At 50.8% G+C, this 22,328-nt stretch overlaps 1 protein-coding gene across 1 annotated transcript in view; it reads left to right on the top strand.

Annotated features, from left to right (window-relative positions):
- Positions 1–22,328, top strand: part of LOC132396180 (unconventional myosin-Ic-like) — a 112,262-nt gene that overhangs the window by 25,250 nt on the left and 64,684 nt on the right. The window contains exons 7-12 of the mRNA XM_059973732.1: positions 1,341–1,439; positions 2,680–2,793; positions 7,353–7,424; positions 8,647–8,766; positions 17,448–17,530; positions 20,489–20,618. Of these exons, the coding sequence (XP_059829715.1) occupies positions 1,341–1,439; positions 2,680–2,793; positions 7,353–7,424; positions 8,647–8,766; positions 17,448–17,530; positions 20,489–20,618 (618 nt within the window). The remainder of the gene's footprint in view (positions 1–1,340; positions 1,440–2,679; positions 2,794–7,352; positions 7,425–8,646; positions 8,767–17,447; positions 17,531–20,488; positions 20,619–22,328) is intronic.

The raw sequence follows: 22,328 nt of genomic DNA on the forward strand, positions 1-22,328 counted from the left end.
TGCTGTATAGGCTGCAGATTTTCACAGTCTCTGTGCTGAAGTGCATCTTTGCAGTTACAGCTTTTTTAAAAACAAAACTACAGGGTTTATTCACACACAAAATACAAACATCAGGGATTTACAAGACTGTCAAGAATTTCTAACTACCATCTATAAAACATTGAATTCCCTGGGAGGCTCACCATTCCTGGATGTCCCCCACTGTACCCATCGTGACCACATTCTCCCTCTCCAAGGACACCTGGACATGAACATAACTATGGAGGAGGGGCAGGCAGTCATTTTGCACAGAGCCTGCTGCCTGGACCCATGAATGTCTACTTTGGCCATCCCAGAAACAAGCCCACCAGTTAATCCTCCGAGCAACTTGCCCCCTTCTGTGCTTGGTCCCCGTATATGAGGATCGCAGGGCTGAAGTGTAACTAAAGCTGAGTAGCAGCTCCTCTTTATATCGAAACAGAGCTGCAACCTCTCACACTCCATGTACGCGTGGTACACTGACTCCTCCCGGCCACAGCATGGACAGGTGGATGGGGCATCAGTGAACCTGTTGTATGGTACTGCCCTGTGCAACACCTCCACCAGTGTTAGGGGAAGGACCCTCATTGCAGTAAAGGTTTCAGGGATGGAGGTTGCAATGAAAGAGGGTCTGCACTGGGGAATGTTTCACATGCTCTTGGTCTGTACACAGTGTGCGGGACTGGGTTTGTTCAGAGTGCTCTTGTTGAGGGCTTTTCTCAGCTGCACCTAATGATGTGTTTGAATATTTCGAGACATTATCCCACTGTATGGTGAGTTATACTGTTCTGTGCGTGGTCAAAAACCACAGACAGTCAGGGAGAGACGTGGCAAATCACACTCCCCCTGTGTTCTCTCCCCTGGCCTGCCCTCTCCATATAGAAAGTGAAGTGCGTATGGGAAACCCCTGCAGGCACAGGGAGATCGTGCAAACCCCACACAGACAGCACCTGAGGTCTGATTGAACCCCCCGGTCTGGGGATGTGGAGAGAAGCTGACCCAATGAACAACTGCTAATTTTTGGAGGTGGGTCAGTTGGAGGATGGGTATTCCACCCAGAGGGGCTGGATATCTGCCTAAAGGGGCAGGTGGGGCCTGTACACCCCCACCACGTTGTCTGGGCAGTGGTGGGGGGGGAGTGACTAAGTGAGAAGACCACAGGGGCTGTGATGAAGGAGGGTGAGAGGTAGGGAGGAAGATTGGTAAAGAGAAGGAGGAGGGTGGGTGGGTGTGATGGAGGGTGAAGGGGAGGGGGAGGGGAAGGAGAGGGACGGTGAGGAGGAGGGATTATTGGGAGCTGAAGAAGTGTGTCTCTGTTGCAGGGTCACTGTGCCAAGGTCAGCTCCATCAATGATAAGAACGACTGGAAGACGGTACACCGAGCCCTGTCTGTCATCAACTTCAGCAACACTGACATCGAGGTGAGGGGGGAGACAGTGAGAGTCTAGGGGCTGTTGTGAGGTGGGGTCACCTCTCCCACTTTCTCCACCCCCTGGAGGGGGGAGACTGAGAGTCTGAGGGCTGTTGTGAGGTGGGGTCACCTCTCCCACTTTCTCCACCCCCTGGAGGGGGGAGACTGAGAGTCTGAGGGCTGTTGTGAGGTGGGGTCACCTCTCCCACTTTCTCCACCCACCGGAGGGGGGAGACTGAGAGTCTGGGGGCTGTTGTGAGGTGGGGTCACCTCTCCCACTTTCTCCACCCCCCGAGCCTGGTCATCGAGGTGAGGGGGGAGACAGTGAGAGTCTGGGGGCTGTTGTGAGGTGGGGTCACCTCTCTCACTTTCTCCACCCCCTGAGCCTGGTCATCGAGGTGAGGGGGGAGACTGAGAGTCTGGGGGCTGTTGTGAGGTGGGGTCACCTCTCCCACTTTCTCCACCCCCCGAGCCTGGTCATCGAGGTGAGGGGGGAGACAGTGAGAGTCTGGGGGCTGTTGTGAGGTGGGGTCACCTCTCTCACTTTCTCCACCCCCCGAGCCTGGTCATCGAGGTGAGGGGGGAGACTGAGAGTCTGGGGGCTGTTGTGAGATGGGGTCACCTCTCCCACTTTCTCCACCCCCCGAGCCTGGTCATTGAGGTGAGGGGGGAGACTGAGAGTCTGGGGGCTGTTGTGAGATGGGGTCACCTCTCCCACTTTCTCCATCCCCCGAGCCTGGTCATTGAGGTGAGGGGGGAGACAGAGTCTGGGGGCTGTTGTGAGGTGGGGTCACCTCTCCCACTTTCTCCACCCCCCGAGCCTGGTCATTACCGAAGGGTTGGCGTTTGGTTTGAGCTCCATTCCCTGGGAGAGGACCTGCTTATCCTCCCAGTGGGGAGGTATGGTGTAGGAATGCTGGGAACACCCCCCTTTCCCTACGCCCCTCTCTCCTCCACCTCTCTTCCCATATCCTGACTCTCCCCTCTGTTCTCTCCTCCACGTACTAAGTGAAGCCAGCTGCTTGTTGGGCTCAGTGCCGTAAGGCAGATGATGCAGGGCTCAGTGGGGGTGATCTTTCTGCTACTGGCTGCTCCGTACAGGGTCATTCCCCCTGAGGCTGTGGAGGTCATGGTGTAGGTGGAGAGCTCAGCATCCGTTCTCCAGACCTCCAGGGCGTGAGGAGTGTGTGTTGGAACGGTGGGGTCCTGTGCTTCCTCTGACCGCCCCCCCCCTTCTCTCTCCGGGACAGGAGCTGCTGAATGTCGTGGCGAGTGTCCTTCACCTGGGAAACCTGCAGTGCCTGGCAGATGACGAAGGGAACGCGACCGTCAACGGGGAGAACCAGATACGCCTGCTTTCCCGGGTCAGTGTCACAGAACTGCAGTCAGAATCAGCTTTAATTCGTTGTTTTGTGGTAGCAGTAAAATGCAGTAAATTGTAATCCATAATAATAGAAGACTATAAATTTCCATAAGAAATATAAAAAATACATTCAATAATAAACACAAAGTCTGCAAGTGCTGGAAATCCAAACCAACACACGCAAAACGCTGGGGGAGCTCAGTGGGTCAGGCAGCATCTATGGAAATGAATAAACAGCCGACGTTTTGGGCTGAGACCCTTCCTCAGGACTGGAAAAGAAGGGGGAAGACGCCAGATTAAAATGCGTAAATTAAATTAAAGAGGGTAAGGAGGCTGGCTAGTAGGTGATAGGTGAAGCCAGGTGGGTGAGAAAGGTCAAGGGCTGGAGAGGAGAGTGGAGCAGAGGAGAAGGGGAAGGAGGAGGATCCCAGGGGGAAGTGACTGATAGATGAAGAGGTGAAAGGTCAAAGTAGGGACTAGAGGAATTTGGGGGGTGGGGTTCACTGGAAGGAGAAATCAATGTTCATGCCGTCAGGTTGGAGGCTACCCAGCTGGAATATAAGGTGTTGCTCCTCCACCCTGAGGGTAGCCTCATCCTGGCACAAGAAGAGGCCATGGACTGGCCTGTCAGAACGAGAATGGGAATAGGAATTTAAATGTTTGGCCGCCGGGAAGTTCTGCTTGTGGCGGGTGGAGTGAAGGTCTTCAACGAAGTGGTCCCCATTTACGATGGGTCTCACCATTGTAGAGGCCCAACGACCAGCACAGTCCGAGGATATGCTGGAGGCAGCCCACAAGTGCCACCACACTTCTGGTGCCAACCTAGCATGCCCACAACTTCCTGAGCTTAACCTGTGCCTCTTTAGAATGTGGGTAGAAATAGGAGCACCCGGAGGAAATCCACACCGTCACAGGGAGAACATCAGACAGTGGTGGTGACTGACATAAAGTGTTGCACTAGTCGCTACGCTATTGTGCCGCTGTAGCGGTGTGCTACACGCAGCGCTAAAATTACGACACGGAGTCGGTAACTGCAGTCGAAGGAAAAAACTTTATTCGAAATCCTCAGCCTCACTTTTAAGCCTCCCTCAACCTGCCCCCCATGGCGCAGAGGCTCCAAAGCTCTGTGCTCGCAAACCCCCGTAGGCTATCTAATTGTGAGCCGGTTCGGATGTGCCAGGAAATGGGTCGCCACATAACCCCCCCCCCCCACAGAACTGGCGATACACCCCCCCAATGTTCACAGTCTGGGGCAGAACCTGCTTGGGAGGTCGGCCTCTGCGCCGAGGTGTCGGAAACTCGGCCGGTTGTGCCAGAAACTCGGCCGGTTGTGCCAGGTCCACATGGGCCGGTTTGAGGCGGTCCACCGTGAAAACCTCCTCTTTCCCCCCTATGTCCAGCACGAACGTGGACCCGTTGTTCCGGAGCACCATAAACGGCCCCTCGTATGGCCGCTGCAGCGGTGGCCGATGCCCGCCTCTTCATACAAACACAAACTTACAGTTCTGCAGGTCTTTGGGTACGCAGGTCGGGTTCCGCCCGTGCTGTGAATGGGGGTATGGGGGCCAGGTTACCAAGCTTCTCACGTAGTCTGCCCAGGACTGCTGCGGGATCTTCCTCTTGCCCCCGTGGGGCTGGTAGGAACTCCCCGGGGACGAGCAGGGGCGCGCCGTATACCAACTCGGCCGAAGAGGCGTGCAGGTCATCCTTGGGCGCTGTGCGGATGCCGAGTAGGACCCAGGGAAGCTCGTCCGCCCAGTTGGCTCCTCGCAGGCGGGCCATGAGGGCCGACTTCAGGTGACGGTGGAAACGCTCCACTAGCCCGTTCGACTGTGGGTGGTAGGCAGTTGTGTGGTGCAGCTGAGTCCCCAAAAGGCTGGCCATAGCTGACCACAGGCTGGAGGTGAACTGGGCGCCTCTGTCGGAGGTAATGTGGGCCGGTACACCAAAGCGAGATATCCAGGTGGTGATCAGGGCTCGGGCGCAAGATTCGGAGGTGGTGTTGGTGAGCAGGACCGCCTCTGGCCATCTTGTGAACCGGTCCACAACAGTCAGGAGGTGCCGCGCTCCGCGTGACACTGGCAGGGGGCCCACGATATCCACATGAATGTGGTCAAAACGCCGGTGGGTGGGATGGAACTGCTGAGGTGGGGCTTTGGTGTGCCGCTGCACCTTTGCCGACGGGTGCCGTAGGTCCTTACTGTGCTGCCATTCACGGCCCTCAGGGGGGGACCCGGTGCCCTGCTGCGGGTGTCGTAACTCGTCGGAGGTAAAGCGCTGATCTCGGCCCCAGTATCGACCAAAAAACCGGCGTCCCGACCTTCTATCCCACACATACAGGAGGCTATCCCGATGGCCAGCCGACGTAGCCATCAGCGGCGGCTGGCCCTGGCGTTTCCCGGGAACTTGCAGGGCGGGCGACAACGGCGGGCTTCTGCACCCCACCGCTGGTGGTAGAAGCACCAGTGTTCATTGGGCCGGGGGTTGGCGGGCTCTGCGGCCGGGCCTGGTCTGGTTTGCTGCGGAGAGCGTGGCTGGGAGATCTGTGCGATGAACGCCCCGCTCACCTTTTTGGCGTTCCACAGCAAGTCCGCCCGGGCTGCCACCTTCCGGGGGGTCACTGAAATCCGCGTCGGACAGCAGCAGGCGTATGTCCTCGGGCAGCTGCTCCAGGAATGCCTGCTCAAACATGAGGCAGGATGTGTGTCCGTCGGCTAGAGACAACATCTCATTCATTAAAGCTGATGGAGGTCTGTCGCCCAAGCCATCCAGGTGCAGTAAACGGGCAGCCCGCTCGCGCCGTGAGAGTCCGAAAGTCCTGAGGAGCAGGGCTTTGAGTTCCGTGTACTTGCCGTCTGCCGGGGGCGACTGTACGAACTCCGTGACCTGGGCCGCTGTGTCCTGGTCGAGGGAGCTCACCACGTAGTAGTAGCGGGTGTCTTCTGAGGTGATCTGGCGAACGTGGAATTGGGCTTCGGCTTGCTGGAACCATAGGTTCGGTCGCTGTGTCCAGAAACCCGGCAGTTTCAACGAAACCGCATGAACAGAGGCGGCGTCGGTCATTTCTGGTCCAAAAATCGTTTGGACCGTCGGGGTCACCAATTGTAGCGGTGTGCTACACGCAGCGCTAAAATTACGACACGGAGTCGGGAACTGCAGTCGAAGGAAAAAACTTTATTTGAAATCCTCAGCCTCACTTTTAAGCCTCCCTCAACCTGCCCCCCATGGCACAGAGGCTCCAAAGCTCTGTGCTCGCAAACCCCCGTAGGCTATCTAATTGTGAGCCGGTTCGGATGTGCCAGGAAATGGGTCGCCACACCGCCATGTTTTTCCCCACTCTCTTCCCCTCCCCAGATGCTGTCTCAGTCCAGTCCCATCGAGGAGGTTTGGTGTCTGAGTGTTGGCTGATCTGGTAAAGCTTCCCTGCCATGGGGCCTGCTACCCACCCCCCCATCTCCCTGCTTTGAACCTATCATGTTATGCCACCCTCTCCCCTACTCCGTCCTCCAAAGCCTCAGTCCTCTCCCGATGCTCCCACTCATGAGGAAGTGCGGCTTAGAAACAGGCTCTTCAGCCCTCTAAATCAGTGCGGACCCATTTACATTAATGCCATTTTTTATTCTCCCCACATTCCCATTAACTACCCCCCCCCCCCGAGACTCTACCCATCACCCCAACTCCGCGGGCAGTTTTACAACGGCTGATTAATCCACTAACCTGCATGTTGTTGGGATTTGGGAGGGAACAGGGGAACCTCGTGTTGTCAGCTGGGAGAGTGTGCAGACTTCACACGGACAGCGCCAAAGATCAGGATCGAACCGGTGTCCCTGGACCTGAGAGGCAGCAGCACTACTCACCATACCATTCTGTCCGAGAGGTCACTTAACGCCACCCCATCTGGCCGGCCATAAAACCATAAGATATAGGAACAGAATTAGGCCATTTGGCTTATCGAGTCAGCTCCACCTTTTGATCATGACTGATTTATTGTCCCTCTCAACCCCCATTCTCCTGCCTTCTCCCCGTAACCTTTGATGCCTTGACTAATCATGAAGCTATCAACCTGCGCTTTAAATGTACCCAATGATTTGGCCACCGCTGTTATCTGTAGCAACGAGTCTCACAGATTCACCATCCTCTGGCTGAAGAAATTCCTCCCGATCTCTGTTCTAAAGGGACATCCTTATATTCTGAGGCTGTGTCCTCTGGTCCTAGACTCCCCCTCCACATCCTCTCGTATTGAGTCCTTTTGATATTCAAAAGGTTTCAATAAGATCCCCCCTCATTCTCCTAAACTTTGTGCTGCTCATGCCTAGCCTGCCCCCACCCTCCTGCCTGTCCCCCCCTCACAGCAACCCTACACCTTACAATGAATTGAACTGACTTTATTTCTTACATCCTTCACCTACACGAGGAGTAAAAATCTTTACATCGCGTCTCTGTCTAAATGTGCAATGTGCGGTCACAGTAATTTATAATAAATAGAACAGTCAATGTAACGTAGAAATAGACTCAAATCAGCATGAGTTAATCAGTCTGAAGTTTTCTTCTGCCTTACAGTTGCTGGGTGTTCCTGGGTCAACCCTGCGGGAGGCCCTGATCCACAAGAAGATCACTGCCAAGGGAGAGGAGGTGAGATGTGCCAGTGTGTAGCCAGATGTTGGATTGCAGTGTAATTTCCTGTGCCAGGTGTGTGTGTGTGAGCCAGGTATCTGTGTGTGTGTGTGTGTGTGTGTGTGAGAGAGAGATGTGTGTGTGTGTGAGAGAGAGAGAGAGAGTGTGTGAGAGCCAGTTGTGTGTGTGTGTGTGTGAGTGAGAGAGAGAGTGTGAGAGCCAGTTGTGTGTGTGTGTGTGTGTGTGAGAGAGAGAGAGTGTGAGAGCCAGTTGTGTGTGTGTGTGTGTGTGAGAGAGAGAGAGAGAGTGTGAGAGCCAGTTGTGTGTGTGTGTGTGTGAGTGAGAGAGAGAGTGTGAGAGCCAGTTGTGTGTGTGTGTGTGTGTGAGAGAGAGAGAGAGTGTGTGAGAGCCAGTTGTGTGTGTGTGTGTGTGTGTGAGAGAGTGTGTGAGAGCCAGTTGTGTGTGTGTGTGTGTGAGAGAGAGAGAGTGTGTGAGAGCCAGTTGTGTGTGTGTGTGAGAGAGAGTGTGTGTGAGAGCCAGGTTTCTGTGTGAGAGAGCGAGAGAGTGTGTGAGAGCCAGTTGTGTGTGTGTGTGTGTGAGAGAGAGAGAGTGTGTGAGAGCCAGTTGTGTGTGTGTGTGTGTGTGTGTGTGAGAGAGAGTGTGTGTGAGAGCCAGGTTTCTGTGTGAGAGAGCGAGAGAGTGTGTGAGAGCCAGGTGTCTGTGTGTGAGAGAGAGAGTGTGTGAGAGCCAGGCGTCTTGTGTCTGTGTGAGAGAGAGAGAGAGTGTGTGAGAGCCAGGTTTCTGTGTGAGAGAGCGAGAGAGTGTGTGAGAGCCAGGTGAGAGTGTGTGAGCCAGGAGTCCATGCCTGGGTGATACAAGAGGATCCAGGCCTCAGCCCCTGGACTGAGTGGCAGTGAGGTAACTGTGTTGTGGGCCCAGGCCCACACCAGATGGGTGGTTAAAGATGTGATTGGGTGGGACTTGAGTGGGGGTGGAGGCTTGTCCTGGCCATTCAGGACATTCACTCAGAGTGCAGTCAGATTCAGATTCATTTGTTTGTTCCACGTACATGGAAACATTCAATGAAATGCATCCGTGTATTACCAGCCAGCACATCCTCAGGAAACAGCCCGTGAGTCGAGGCAGAGCCTCCTACCCCAGGCAGGATATGAGCTGTAGCAGGGCAGCACAGGGCTGGTGGTTACTGGGGAATGCTCACTGTCTCCCTCTCCCTTCACAGCTGATCAGCCCGCTGAACGTCGAGCAGGCAGCCTACGCACGAGATGCTCTGGCAAAGGCGGTCTACGGACGGACCTTCTCTTGGCTGGTGAACAAGATCAACGAGTCCCTTGCTCACCAGGTAGGAGGAGGGTGTGAGCTCACTCGGTCGATGTCCCTCTTACCCAGGTGACACTGGCTATGCACGGACAGATGGTGATTCCGTCCCCATGAACACAACACTGAGAAGAATCTGACCACTGTCTACTCCAATTTATTAACAACCCCATCTCCTTTTTCCTTGTACAGAACCTTGTCCTATGCCTTCTGGAAATCCAAATACACGACACCTACCACTTCCCCTTTGTCCACCTTAGGGAAACGCATACCGTCATAGAACACTACAGCACAGAAACAGGCCCTTCTGCCTGTCTAGTTCATGTTTAGTCCCATTTACTTGCCTTCCGTACACCCCCCACCCATGTATCGATCCAAGTTTCTCTTAAAGGTTGAAATCAAACCCGCATCCACCACTTCCATTGGCAGCTCGTTCCACTCTCTGAGTGAAAAACCTTCCCCTCATGTTAACTGAAAAAGAGAGAAAGAGAGCTCTGACCGGCGACCAATCTGAATATCGGAGGTTTGAGAGGAGGGGACTTCACTCAAATTCAATGCCCACGTAGAAAAGCCAGCAGTGGGTCACTACAGTGAAAAAGAGTGTTGACCACTGGCCTGGGTGGTCTGGGATTGATTAGCAAGAGCAGATTAAAGGAGGGCAGGGGCAAACGCAGTGGCCATCGTCTGGGCGGGCAGAGTCTGAGTGGTGATCTTGAGGCTTTAGCTCTTCGAGGCTTCAGTCAGAGAAAACAAAGCAAAGAAACTCTCAGGTGAAGTCGTTCTCCTTCCCTTCATTACACCTGCTCGGCGAGGACAGGAGAGGTGCCAGGCAGGACAGTGCAATGCGGGAAGTCAGGGAGATTTCCAGTGTCTCTGACCACTACAGTCAGAGAAAACAAAGCAAAGAAAATCTCAGGTGAAGTCGTTCTCCTTCCCTTCATTACACCTGCTCAGCGAGGACAGGAGAGGTGCCAGGCAGGACAGTGCAATGCAGGAAGTCAGGGAGATTTCCAGTGTCTCTGACCACTACAGCTGTGAGCAGTGTATCCAGCTACAGCTTTAACAATCCGCGTTAAGGAGCTGGAGCTGGATCATTTGGGAGGCTGAGGGGGTGAGAGATAGGTCATATTGAGAGGTAGTTACATCCAAGGTGTAGGACACAGGAAACTGGGTGACAGTCAGGAAGGGGAAAGGGGTTAAAGAACCAATGCAGAGTACCCCAGTGGCCATCCACCTCAACAACGGGTATATCACTTCAGGGGGGTGACCTACCAGAGGAAAATCACAGTGGTCGGGTCTCTGACACTGAGTCTGCCTCTGTGACTCAGAAGGGAAGGGGGCGAAGAGGCACACTGTGGTGATAGGGGATTTGTTAGTTATGGGAATGGACAGGAAGTTCAGTGGGCGAGAATGAGATTCCCATGGTATGTTGCCTCCCAGATACCAGTGTCCAGGGTATCTTGAGTGGGAGGGTGAGCAGTCAGAGTCATGGTCCATGTAGGTCCCACTGAAGTGGGTAGGATGAGTGACAAGGTTCTGCAGCAGAAGTTCAGGGAGTTAGGTGAAAAGTTAAAGGGCAGGATCACCAGGGTTGTGATCTCAGGATTGCTACCCATGCCAAATGCTAGTGAGGTCAGACATAGGAAGATTATACAGTATAATATGTGGCTAAGAGGTTGCTGTGGGAGGGAGGGCATAAGATTTTTGGATCACTGGGCTCCCTACCAGGAAAGGTGAGACGTGTACAGAAGGGACGGTTTGCACCTGAACTGGAGGGGAGTAATATCCTAGCAGGAAGGTTTGTTAATTCTGCAGGATGGGGTTTGAACTAGAGTTGCAGGGAGATGGGAACCAGAGTGTCAGAACAGTCAGTGGAGAGGTTGTGGAGGCAGATGTTGGTAAGGACTCAGACAAAGTCAGGAATCAAAAGGTTGAACCTGGTGTGTCCAGTGTCCTGAGCTGCAGATATTTCAATACAAGGAGTATCATAGGAAAGGCAGATGATTGTGCTGAACATGAGGCAGCTGGTTTACAAACAGAGGCAATGTGTAGTGAGGATGGGCTGTTGATAGAGCAAAATTACAAGCAACAGGATGAGCTGCAACATAAAAGGCAGACAAAATTGAACGGTGAACACAGGACTGAAGGTGTTATATTTGAATGCGCACAGCATAGGGAATAAGGTAGATGAACTGGTAGCACAGTTACAGACTGGCAGATATGAGCAGAAGCAGGTTTATCATCACCAGCATGCGTCGTGAAATTTGTTCACTTAGCAGCAGCAGTTCAATGCTATATGTACATAATGTAGAAGAAGAAAAAAAAAATAGTAATAAATAAATAAGTAAATCATTTACAGTATACGCATATTGAATAGATTAAAAACCATGCAATAAAAACAGAAATAATATATATTTAAAAAGTGAAGTAATGTCTAAGGATTCAATGTCCATTTAGGAATCAGATGGCAGAGAGGAAGAAGCTGTTCCTGAATCGCTGAGTGTGTGCCTTCAGGCTTCTGTACCTCCTACCTGATGGTAACACTGAGAAAAGGGCATGCCCTGAGTGCTGGAGGTCCTTAATAATGGATGCTGCCTTTCTGAGACACCGTTCCTTGAAGATGTCTTGGGTACTTTGTAGGCTGAGTACCCAGGATGGAGCTGACTAAATTTACGACCCTCTGCAGCTTCTTTTGGCCCTGTGCAGTAGCCCCTCCATACCAGACAGTGATGCAGCCTGTCAGAATGCTCTCCACGGAACATCTATAGAAGTTTTTGAGTGAATTTATTTACATACAAAATCTCTTCAAACTTCTAATGAAATATAGTCACTGTCTTGCCTTCTTTATAACTGCATTGATACATTGGGACCAGGTTAGGACCTAAGAGATCTTGTCACCCAGGAACTTGAAGCTGCTCAATCTCTCCACTTCTGATCCCTCTATGAGGATTGGTGTGTGTTCCTCCGTTTTACCCTGAAGTCCACTATCAGCTCTTCTGTCTTACTGACGCAGAGTGCAAGGCTGTTGCTGCACTAGTTGACATATCTCGCTCCTGCACTCTCGTCTCCATCTGAGATTCTACCAACAATGGTTGTATCGTCAGCAAATTTATAGATGATATTTGAGCTATGCCTAGCCACACATTCATGTGTATATAGAGAGTAGAGCAGTAGGCTAAGCACACACCCCTGAGGTGCGCCAGTGTTGACTGTCAGCAAGGAGGATATGTTATCACCAATCTGCACAGATAGTGGTCTTCCAGTTAGGAAGTTGAAAATTCAATTGCAGAGGGAGGTACAGAGGCCCAGGTTCTGCAACTTCTCAATCAGAATTGTGGGAATGATGGTATTAAATGCTGAGCTATAGTCGATGACCAGCATCCTGACATAGGTGTTTGCATTGTCCAGGTGGTCTAAGGCCATATGGAGAGCAATTAAGCTAGCGTCTGCCATTGACCTATTGTGGTGATAGGCAAATTGCAATGGGTCCAGGTCCTTGCTGAGGCAGGAGTTCAGTCTGGTCATGACCAACCTCTCAAAGCATTTCATCACTGTAGATGGGAGTGCTACCGGGTGATAGTCATTAAAGCAGCCCACATTACTGTTCTTAGGCACTGGTATATTGTTGCTGTTTTGAAGCAAGTGAGAACTTTGCCCTAGGCAGTGAGAGGTTGAAAATGTCCTTGAATACTTCCACCAGTTGGTTGGCACAGGTTTTCAGAGCCTTACCAGGAACTCCATCGTTTGTAGGCATCACTGAATTGTGGCTGAAAGAAGATCTCAGCTGGGAGCTTAATGTCCAAGGATACACGTGGTATCGAAAGGACTGGCAGGAAGGCAGAGGAGGTGGGGTGGCTCTTTTGTAAAAAATGAAATCAAATTATTAGAAAGAGGTGACAGGGCTGGAAGGTGTTGAGACATTGTGGATAGAACTAAGGAACTGCAAGGGGTAAAAAGACCCTGATGGGAGTTGTGTACAGACCCCCAAACAGTAGTCAGGATGTGGTCTGCAAATTACAATGGCAGACAGAAGATGCATGCCAAAGGGTTATGTTACGATAGTTGTGGGCGATTTCAATATGCAGGTAAATGGGGAAAATCAGGTTGGTGCTGGATTCCAGGTGAGTGAATCTAGAGTGCGGGGCCAGACGGCATCCCAGGGCGAGTACTTAGGATGTGCATAGCACAACTGACAAGTGTGTTTACAGACATTTTTAATCTCTCCCTCTCCCAATGTAGAGTGCCCTCCTGCTTCAAATTATCCACCATTGTCCCTGTACCAAAAAAGACTAAGGTAACATGCCTGAATGACTGGCGTCCTGTCACACTCACCTCAATAATAAGCAAATGCTTTGAGAGGCTGGTCAAGGATTATATCTGCAGCTTGCTACCACCCACAGTGGACCCCCTGCAATTCACCTTCCGACACAACCGATCGACAGATGACTCAATAACTACAGCTCTACCCACCATCCTTACACATCTGGAGAAGGATGCTTATGTGAGAATGCTGTTCTTGGGCTACAGTTCAGCATTCAACACCATAGTTCTATCCAGGCTCGACAGGAAGCTCAGAGACCTCGGCTTTGACCCTGCCTTGTGCAGCTGGATCCTGGACTTCCTGTCAGATCGCCAGTAGGTGGTAAGAGTGGGCTCCCTCACTTCCAACCCTCTGACTCTCAATACAGGAGCTCCTCAGGACTGTGTACTGAGTCCCCTCCTCTACTCCCTGTACAGCCATGACTGTGTCGCCACCCACAGCTCCAATCTGCTAATTAAATCTGTTGATGACAGTACATTGATTGGCCTTATCTCAAACAATAACGAGGTGGCCTACAGCAAAGAAGTCATCTCTCTTGGTGTCAAGAAAACAACCTCTCCCTCAATGTCGCATAAACAAAGGAGCTGGTTCTGGACTACAGGAGGAATGGAATCAACAGATCTGGGGTTGAGAGTTCCCCGGCACCCACATCACCGAGGACCTCACGTGGTCTGTACACACCAGCTGTGTGGTGAAAAAGGCACAACGACGCCTCTTTCACCTCAGACAGTTGAAGTTTGGTATGGGCCCCCAAATCTTAAGAACTTTCTACAGGGGCACAATTAAGAGCATCCTGACTGGTTGCATCACTGGCTGGTATGGGAACTGCACCTCCCTCAATCGCAGGGCTCTGCAGAGAGTGGTGTGGACAACCCAGCGCATCTGTAGTGTGAACTTCCCATGATTCAGGACATTTACAAGGACAGGTGTGTAAAAAGGGCCCGTAGGATCACGGGGGACCCAAGTCACCCCAACCACAATCTATTCCAGCTGCTACCATCTGGGAAGCGGTACCACAGCATAAAAACCAGGACTAACAGGCTCCAGGACAGCTTCTTCCACCAGGCCATCAGACTGATGAACATGCTGATTTGAGTGTATTCTATATTACATTGATTGTTCTATTTATTATAAATTACTATGATTGCACATTGCACATTTAGACAGAGACGTAACGTAAAGATTTTTACTCCTCACCTAGGTGAAGGATGTAAGAAATAAAGTCAATTCAAACGGCTTTTTAGAGCAGCTCGTGGTTGAGCCCACTGGAGAATCAGCGATTCTGGAGAAACAGATTAACATAGCAAACATTGATTAACATGGACTGCTGGAAAACAATGCTGGAGAAGTAGTAATGGGGGACAATGAAATGGCAGATAAACTGAATAATTATTTTACATTATTCTTCATTGTGGAAGACACCAGCTGTTTGGTGGAAGTTTTAGGTGTTGGGGATCATGAAGTGTGTTGAGTTACCATAACTAGAGAGAAGGTTCTTGGGACACTGAAAGGTCTGAAGGTAGATAATTCACCCGGACCAGATGGTGTACACCCCAGGGTTCTGAAAGAGGTGGCTGAAGAGATCTTGGAGGCATTAGTAATGGTCTTTTAAGAGTCAGTAGATTCTGGAATAGTTCTAGAAGACTGGAAGATTATAGATGTCATTCCACTCTTCAAGAATGGAGCGAGGTAGAAGAAAGGAAATAATAGGCCATTTAGTTTGACCTCAGTGGTTGGGAAGATGTTGGAGTCAATTGTTAAGGATGTATTTTCGGGATACTTGGAGGCACATGATAAAATAGTCAATAGTCAGTATGGTTTCCTCCAAAGAAAATCTTGTCTGACAAATCTGTTGGAATTCTTTGAAGAAATGACAAGAAGGATAGACAAAGGAGAATCAGTTGATGTTGTGTACTGGGATATCACACACGAGGCTGCTTGGCAAGCTATGAGCCCATGGTATGACAGGAAAGAGTCTAGTTTGCATAAAGCAGTAGCTGATTGGCAGGAAACAGAGTGGGGATAAAGGGAGCCTTTTCTAGTTGGCTGCTAGTGACTAGTGGTGTTCCGTAGGGGTCTGTGTTGGGACCAATTCCTTTTGCATTATATGTCAATGATTTGGATGATGGAATTGATGTGTGTGTTACAAAGTTTGCAGACAGAATAAAGATGGGTGGAGGATGGGTTAGATTAGGAAGAACAGTGTTGGGAAGAATATGGTCATGAACTTTGGTAGAAGAAATTAAAGGGTTGTCTTTTTTATTTGAGAGAAAATACAAAAAAAACTGAGGCGCAAAGGGATTTGGGAGTCCTTGTGCAGATTTGCTAAAGATTAATTTGCGGGTTGAGTCTGTGGTGAGGAAGGCTATTATTCCTTCCATAGATGCTGCCTGACCTGCTGAGTTCCTCCAGCTTTTTGTGTATGTTGCTAGGGATTTTAAGGAGATTTGAAGGGTGAGTTTTGCATGCAGAAGGTAGTGTTAGTATAAAAGAAGGTACCAGAGGAGGTGATGAAGTCAGATCCAATAATGATTATTGTAAGGACAAGGATAGGAGAGATGTAAGGGATATGGTCTGTTGTGGGCAAATAGGTTTGGTGTAGAGAGCCATTAGAGATGGCATGGAAGAGGTGGGATTAAAGTATTGCGCAAGATGTTGGTGAGGCTGAATTTGGAGTATTGTGTCCAGTTCTGGTCACTTACCAACAGAAAATATGTCAATAAGATTGAAAGAATACGGAGAAAATTTACAAGGATGTAGCTGGGACACAATGACCTGAATTATATGGAAAGATTGAATAGGTAAGGTCTTTATTCCCCACAGGAGAATAAGGGGAAATTTGATAGAGGTATTCAAAATAATGAGGGGTACAGATAGGGTAAATGCAAGCAGGCTTTCCCACTGAGGTTGTGTAAAACTAAAACAAGAGGTGAAAGGTGAAATATTAATGGGAACATGAGGAGGAATTTCTTCACTCAGAGGGTGGTGAGAGTGGAATGAGCCATGAGTTCATGTGGTGGATAAGGTTCGATTTCAACATTTAAGAGAAATCTGGTCTGGGTGCAGGTCGATGGGACTAGGCAGAATAACAATTCAATATATACTAGATGGGCTGAAAGGCCTGTTTCTGTGCTGTAGTATCCATGACTCTATGACCTATTTCTTTATTACCTGTTTCAATGATTATCTCACTCATTGGGACCAGTGTTTACCAGAGGAACTGATGTCAACTGTAGGAATATTTACATTATTTGCAGGCTTGCTCTCAAGCTTCATCTTCTCCATGGCAATATTTTGGGTCAGTCTTTACTGGTTTCATTATGTCCCAATTCTGTGGGCTCCTGTTACTCCCTACTGTAACTCTCTACCATTGCTCCCGTTACTCTCTACTGTTACTCCCGTTACACTCTACTGTTACTCCCATTACACTCTACCATTACTCTTGTTACTCTCTACCATTACCCTGTTACTCTCTTCCATTATTCCTGTTACACTCCCATTACCCCTATTACTCTACTGTTACTCCCGTTACACTCTACCATTACTCCTGTTACTCTCTACCATTACCCCGTTACTCTCTTCCATTATTCCTGTTACCCTCCCATTACTCCTATTACTCTCTACCATTACTCTCTACTGTTACTCCTGTTACTCTCTACTGTTTCACCTGTTACTCTCTCCCATTACTCCCGTTACTCTCCACAGTTACTCCTGTTATTCTTCTGTTTCTCTGTCCTCTTCTGGAGTCAGCTCAGACAAGTGGACTCTTATCCCAAAAAATTCCTTCCAAAGCACAATGTACCATGTAGGGATTTCAGAAACCTATCTCTCCAGTCCTTTGTAATTGCCTTTAATAAAGGACACTGATTTCAGTCCCATGCTGGAGTGCTTGGGTACGTTCCCTGGGTCAAGGAAGGGAACTGGATCACAGGGTATTAAAGGAAACATCCAGCCAGTGGTGGAAGACAAGGACACGTGGAGGGCTGAAAGTGCTTGAGTCTCAGGGTCAGACATTCTGACCACCGACAGAAGTGGGTGAACAGAAGAATGTACGGTGTAACGGGGAACTTTGGCACAGGACTGGTTGGTGGGGCCCATTTCGAGGACAGGGATATCTGAACACAGGAAATTTTGCAGATGCTGGAAATCTTGACCAACACACACAAGGTGCTGGAGGAACTCAGCAGGTAAGCCAGCATCCATGGAGAGGAATAAACAGCTGATGTTTTGGGCCAAGTCCTGATGAAGGGTTTTGGCCTGAAACATTGACTGTTTACTCCTCTCCACAGGTGCCTGACTTGCTGAGTTCCTCCTGCACTTTGTGTGTGTTGCTCTGCCTGTCTTTGGGAGGTAGGCGGTAACTCCACTTTCTTTGTCACCTACAGGACTCCACATACACAGAGAACTACCGACCCAACGTTATCGGACTGCTGGACATCTACGGGTTTGAAGTATTTCAGCACAACAGGTAGGTGGATACCAACCTCCACAGAGATCCGTCACTGCTCTTGTCTGTCCGTTCTTCCATTCTAACCCTGAAGAGATACCTCCGCAGAGCTCAGCCACTGCTCTTCCATTGTTCCATTCTAACCCTGCCCGCATCTCCCTGAAGCAGTGCTATCAGTAAACTAGAACATAGTATAGCACAGTACAGACCCTTGGTCCCACAATCTGACAACCTTTTAATCTACTCTAAGATCAATCTTACCCTTCCCTCCCACATAACCCTCCACTTTTCTTTCATCCATGTGCCAATCTAAGTCTCTTAATTGTTCCTAATGTATCTGCCTCTACCACATCCCTGGCAGCATGAACAACTACCTCTGACATTCCCCTTATCCAGTGCCTGTAAAAAGTATTCACCCCTCCTTGCCAGTTTTGCAGTTTTACTGTTTCACAACATTGAATCACAGTGGATTTAATTTGGCTTTCTTTGACACTGATCAACAGAAAAAGACTCATTTGTGTCAAAGTGAAAACAGATCTCTACAAAGTGATCTAAATTAATTACAAATATAAAACACAAAATAATTGATTGCATAAGTATTCACTCCCCTTAATATGACACACCAGATCATCACTAGTACACACAATTGGTTTTAGAAGTCACATAATTAGTTAAGGTGTCCTAGCTGTATATAAACCTACATGTAGTCAAGGTGTTTCAATCGATTGTAGTAAAAATACACCTGTATCTGGAAGGTCCAACTGCTGGAGAGTCAGTATCCTGGCAAAAACTACACCATGAGGACAAAAGAACACTCTAAGCAACTCAGTGAAGAGGTTATTGAGAAGCACAAGTCAGGAGATGGATGCAAGAACACTTCCAAGTCACTGAGTACAGTTAAATCAATCATCAAGAAATGGGAAGAATATGGCACAGCTGTAAACCTGCCTAGAGCAGGACATTCTCAAAACCTGAGTGACCGTGCAAGAAGGGGTCTAGTGAGCGAGGCCACCAAGAGACCTGTGACACTCTGGAACGGTTACAAGTCTCAATGGGTGAGCGGGGAGAGACTGCACGAACAACAACCGTTGCCCGGGTGCTTCACCAGTCACAACTTTATGGGAGAGTGGCAAAGAGAAAGCCACTGTCGAAAGAAATATGCTGTGGGGATGCTTCACTGCAGCAGACCCTGGAAGGCTTGTGAAGGTAGAGGGTAAAACGAATGCAGCAAAGTACAGGGAAATCCTGGAGGTAAACCTGATGCAGTCTGTAAGAAAACTGTGACTTGGGAGATTTGTTTTCCATCAAGATAATGCTAAGCATAAAGCCAAAACTTCACAGGAATAGCCTAAAAACAGCAAAGTTAATATCCTGGAGTGGCCAAGTCAGAGTCTGGACCTCAATCCAATTGAGCATTTGTGTCTGGATTTGAAAAGGGCTGTTCACTCGTGATCCCCGTACAATCTGACAGAGCTCGAGCAGTTTTGTAAAGAATGGGGAAAAGTAGCAGTGTCCAGATGTGCAAAGCTGATAGAGACCTATCCACACAGACTTAAGGCTGTAATAACTGCCAAAGGTGCATCTACTAAATACTGGTTTGAAGGGTGTGAATAATTATGCAATCAATGTTTACAAAACATTGTTTTGAGTTTAATAATTGTTGTAAATTTAGACCAATTTGTAGAAATTTGTTTTCACTTTGACATGAAGGAGTCTTTTCTGTTGGATCAGTGTCAGAAAAAGCCAAATCAAATCCACTGTGATTCAATGTTGTAAAACAATAAAACATGAAAACTTATGAGCAGAGGGTGGGTGAATACATTATACACCTTAAAAATATTCTGCTTTGTATTAACCATTTCCGCCCTGGGGAGAAAGGAGCTGGCTGTCCACTTGATTTTTGCTTCTTATCATCTTTTACTGAACACAAGTGTTATCTAACCTGGGCTGTATAGAGCTGAAATATTACCTCACGGCACTTGAACCCAATCCCCCGATTAATGAAGGCTAACGCTAAATATGCCTTTTAATCTGTATATGGAGCACTCTGACCCTGGGTCAGTGATAGACTGCAGTCACCTGACCTCCCTTCCACTGACCTCTGACCCAGTCCTGGGGTCACTCTCTGACCTCTGACCCATGCCTTCTCCCTGGTCCTGTGATCTAGCTAAACCCCCTAACCCCCACCCCCCACAGTCAGTCAAAACTCTCAGGGTCTTTTTGCTGGAGACTCTGAGAGGTTTGACTGACTTTATTGGGGGGGGGGGGTTAGGTGGATATTATGGATCTGAGGGGTTGCCATTGCAGAAAGAGGGCCATGGAATGGAAGCTGGGAGTGTCTGAGGGGAACCGGTACAGGATGGGGTGGGGTTCTGCAGCAGTGTGGAGTTGAGGGCATGAACATGCCTTCTGGCTGTATCTTAGCCCCATCCTCTTCATCTCTGGTCATCCAGTAAAGGGGGTGGGGCAGGGAGGGAGGTAGATGTCCTAGTTCGTCTGCAAACTAAGGTAGCTATTTGTGGCTCCTGGAGGCAGGCAGCTTGGGCTGACTGCCTGGCAATGTTCTGCAGGTATGTCTGTGCCCAGCAAAAGAACATATGGCATCCATGGGTAACACAGAGATACTTTGGGCACTGTGGGGAGTAAATGCCATCTTCAATGTGGATGGGAATGTGTGAATCATGATTTCTGATTTTTGTTTATAATGTAATTGTATTCTCATAGTGCAGTGGCTATTAAATGTATTTTTATGAAAAGGAACGGATATGTAGAGGTCAGCGAGTGAGCTGCCCACACCAGTGTGGGTCAGGCACAGGGTCAATACAGGGCATGTTCTCCAGCGGTTGGGGGGTCAGAGCTGGAAACTTCAGGACTACCCTCCCTCACCAAACAGCTGACAAGCCACAGGCTGGGAGCGGGGGGGTTGGATTGGGGGGTTCAGTGTGTCTCTCTGCTCAACAAGCCTGTCTCTCTCCACAGCTTCGAGCAGTTCTGCATCAATTACTGCAACGAGAAACTGCAGCAACTTTTCATTGAACTGACGCTCAAGTCTGAGCAGGAGGAGTATGAGTCAGAGGGAATCGGCGGGAGTCCCGGCAGGCTGCCCTCGGCAACTCTGCTCCGCCTGCCACTGATGGGAGCAGGACAGGATACATCCCTACCCTACCTTCAATATCCCTTGAACCCTTCCTTGCTCTCCCTCTGCACCCACTGAATTTCTGTATCTCCCACAAGCCCTCTTCAGCCTCAAACTGCCTGCATTTCTAGTTGTCCCCTTGCTGTGCACCGTCCCCCATTCTCCTAGTCAGCATCCTGTCTCCTGTCTCTGTCCACTCTCTCTCCCCTTCCCCTTCACTCTTCATCTCCAACACTCTCCCTATCTCCATCCCCCCACTCTCTAATCCATTCATTTTCTCACCCGCTTCCCCTCCACTCTCCCTTCCCCCACTCCCCCTCACTCTCTTCCCCCTTCCCCCTCCACTCTCTTCCCCCTTCCCCCTCCCACACACAACCCCCACCCCACCCCACCCCCTTCCCCCCACCCCCACCCCCAACCCCACACTCACCCCAACCCCACCCCACACAACCCCAACCCCCACCCACAACCCCAACCCCACCACTCACTCCCCATCCCCCCACTCACCCTTCCCCTCCCCTTCCCCCTCCACACCCTTCCCCCTCCACACACCCCCAACCCCCACCCACACCACCTCCCCCTTCCCCCCCCACCACTCTCTTCCCCCTTCCCCCTCACACACTCTTCCCCCTCCCCTCCACTCCCCCACCCCACCTCACATCCCCTTCCCCCTCCACTCTCACCCCCAACCCCCACCCCACACAACCCAACCCCCACACACAACCCCCCCTCCACTCTCTCCCCTTCCCCACCACCCACCCTCTCAACCCCTTCCCCCCACCACACACAACCCCACCCACCCACACCCAACCCACCCCCACCACACAACCCAACCCCCACCACAACACAACCCCACCCCACCCACTCACTCCCCTTCCCCCTCCACACACTCCCAACCCCCTCCACACTCATCCCCAACCCCCCCCTCCACCCATCCCCCTCCCCACCCCATCCCAACCCCTCCACTCACAACCCCAACCCCCACCACCTCTTCCCCACCCCAACACACAACCCAACCCCACCCCACACACCCCCACCCCACCCCCAACCCCAACACACACCCCCAACCCCCTCCACACAACCCCAACCCCACCCACACAACCCCAACCCCCACCACTCCCTACCCCTCCCCACCACTCTCCTTCCCCAACCACCCTCCCACTCCAACCCCACCCACTCTCTTCCCCACCCCCTCCACTCTCATCCCCTTCCCCACCACTCCCTTCCCCACCCCAACCCCTTCCCCTCCCCCTCCACACTCTCCCCCCACCCCACCACAACCCCTCCCCACCCCCTCCCACTCTCCCTTCCCCAACCCCACACCCAACCCTTCCCCTCCACACTCAACCCCAACCCCACCACACTTCCCCAACCCCCTCCACTCTCACAACCCCAACCCCACACCCACAACCCAACCCCTTCCCCTCCACACTCCTTCCCCATCCCCCACCCACCCCACTCTCTTCCCCTTCCCCTCCACTCTCTTCCCCTTCCCCCTCCACTCCCTCCCCCCCACACAACCCAACCCACCCCACAACCCCAACCCCTCCCCCACCAACCCCAACTCTCATCCCCTTCCCCTCCACCACTCCCTTCCCTTCCCCCTTCACTCTCTTCCCCTCCCCCTCTTCCCCACCCCCTCCACTCCCTTCCCCTCCCCCTCCACTCTCATCCCCCTTCCCC

This window comes from Hypanus sabinus, chromosome 6 (genome assembly GCF_030144855.1).
Source record: "Hypanus sabinus isolate sHypSab1 chromosome 6, sHypSab1.hap1, whole genome shotgun sequence".
NCBI classification, from domain to species: Eukaryota; Metazoa; Chordata; class Chondrichthyes; order Myliobatiformes; family Dasyatidae; genus Hypanus; species Hypanus sabinus.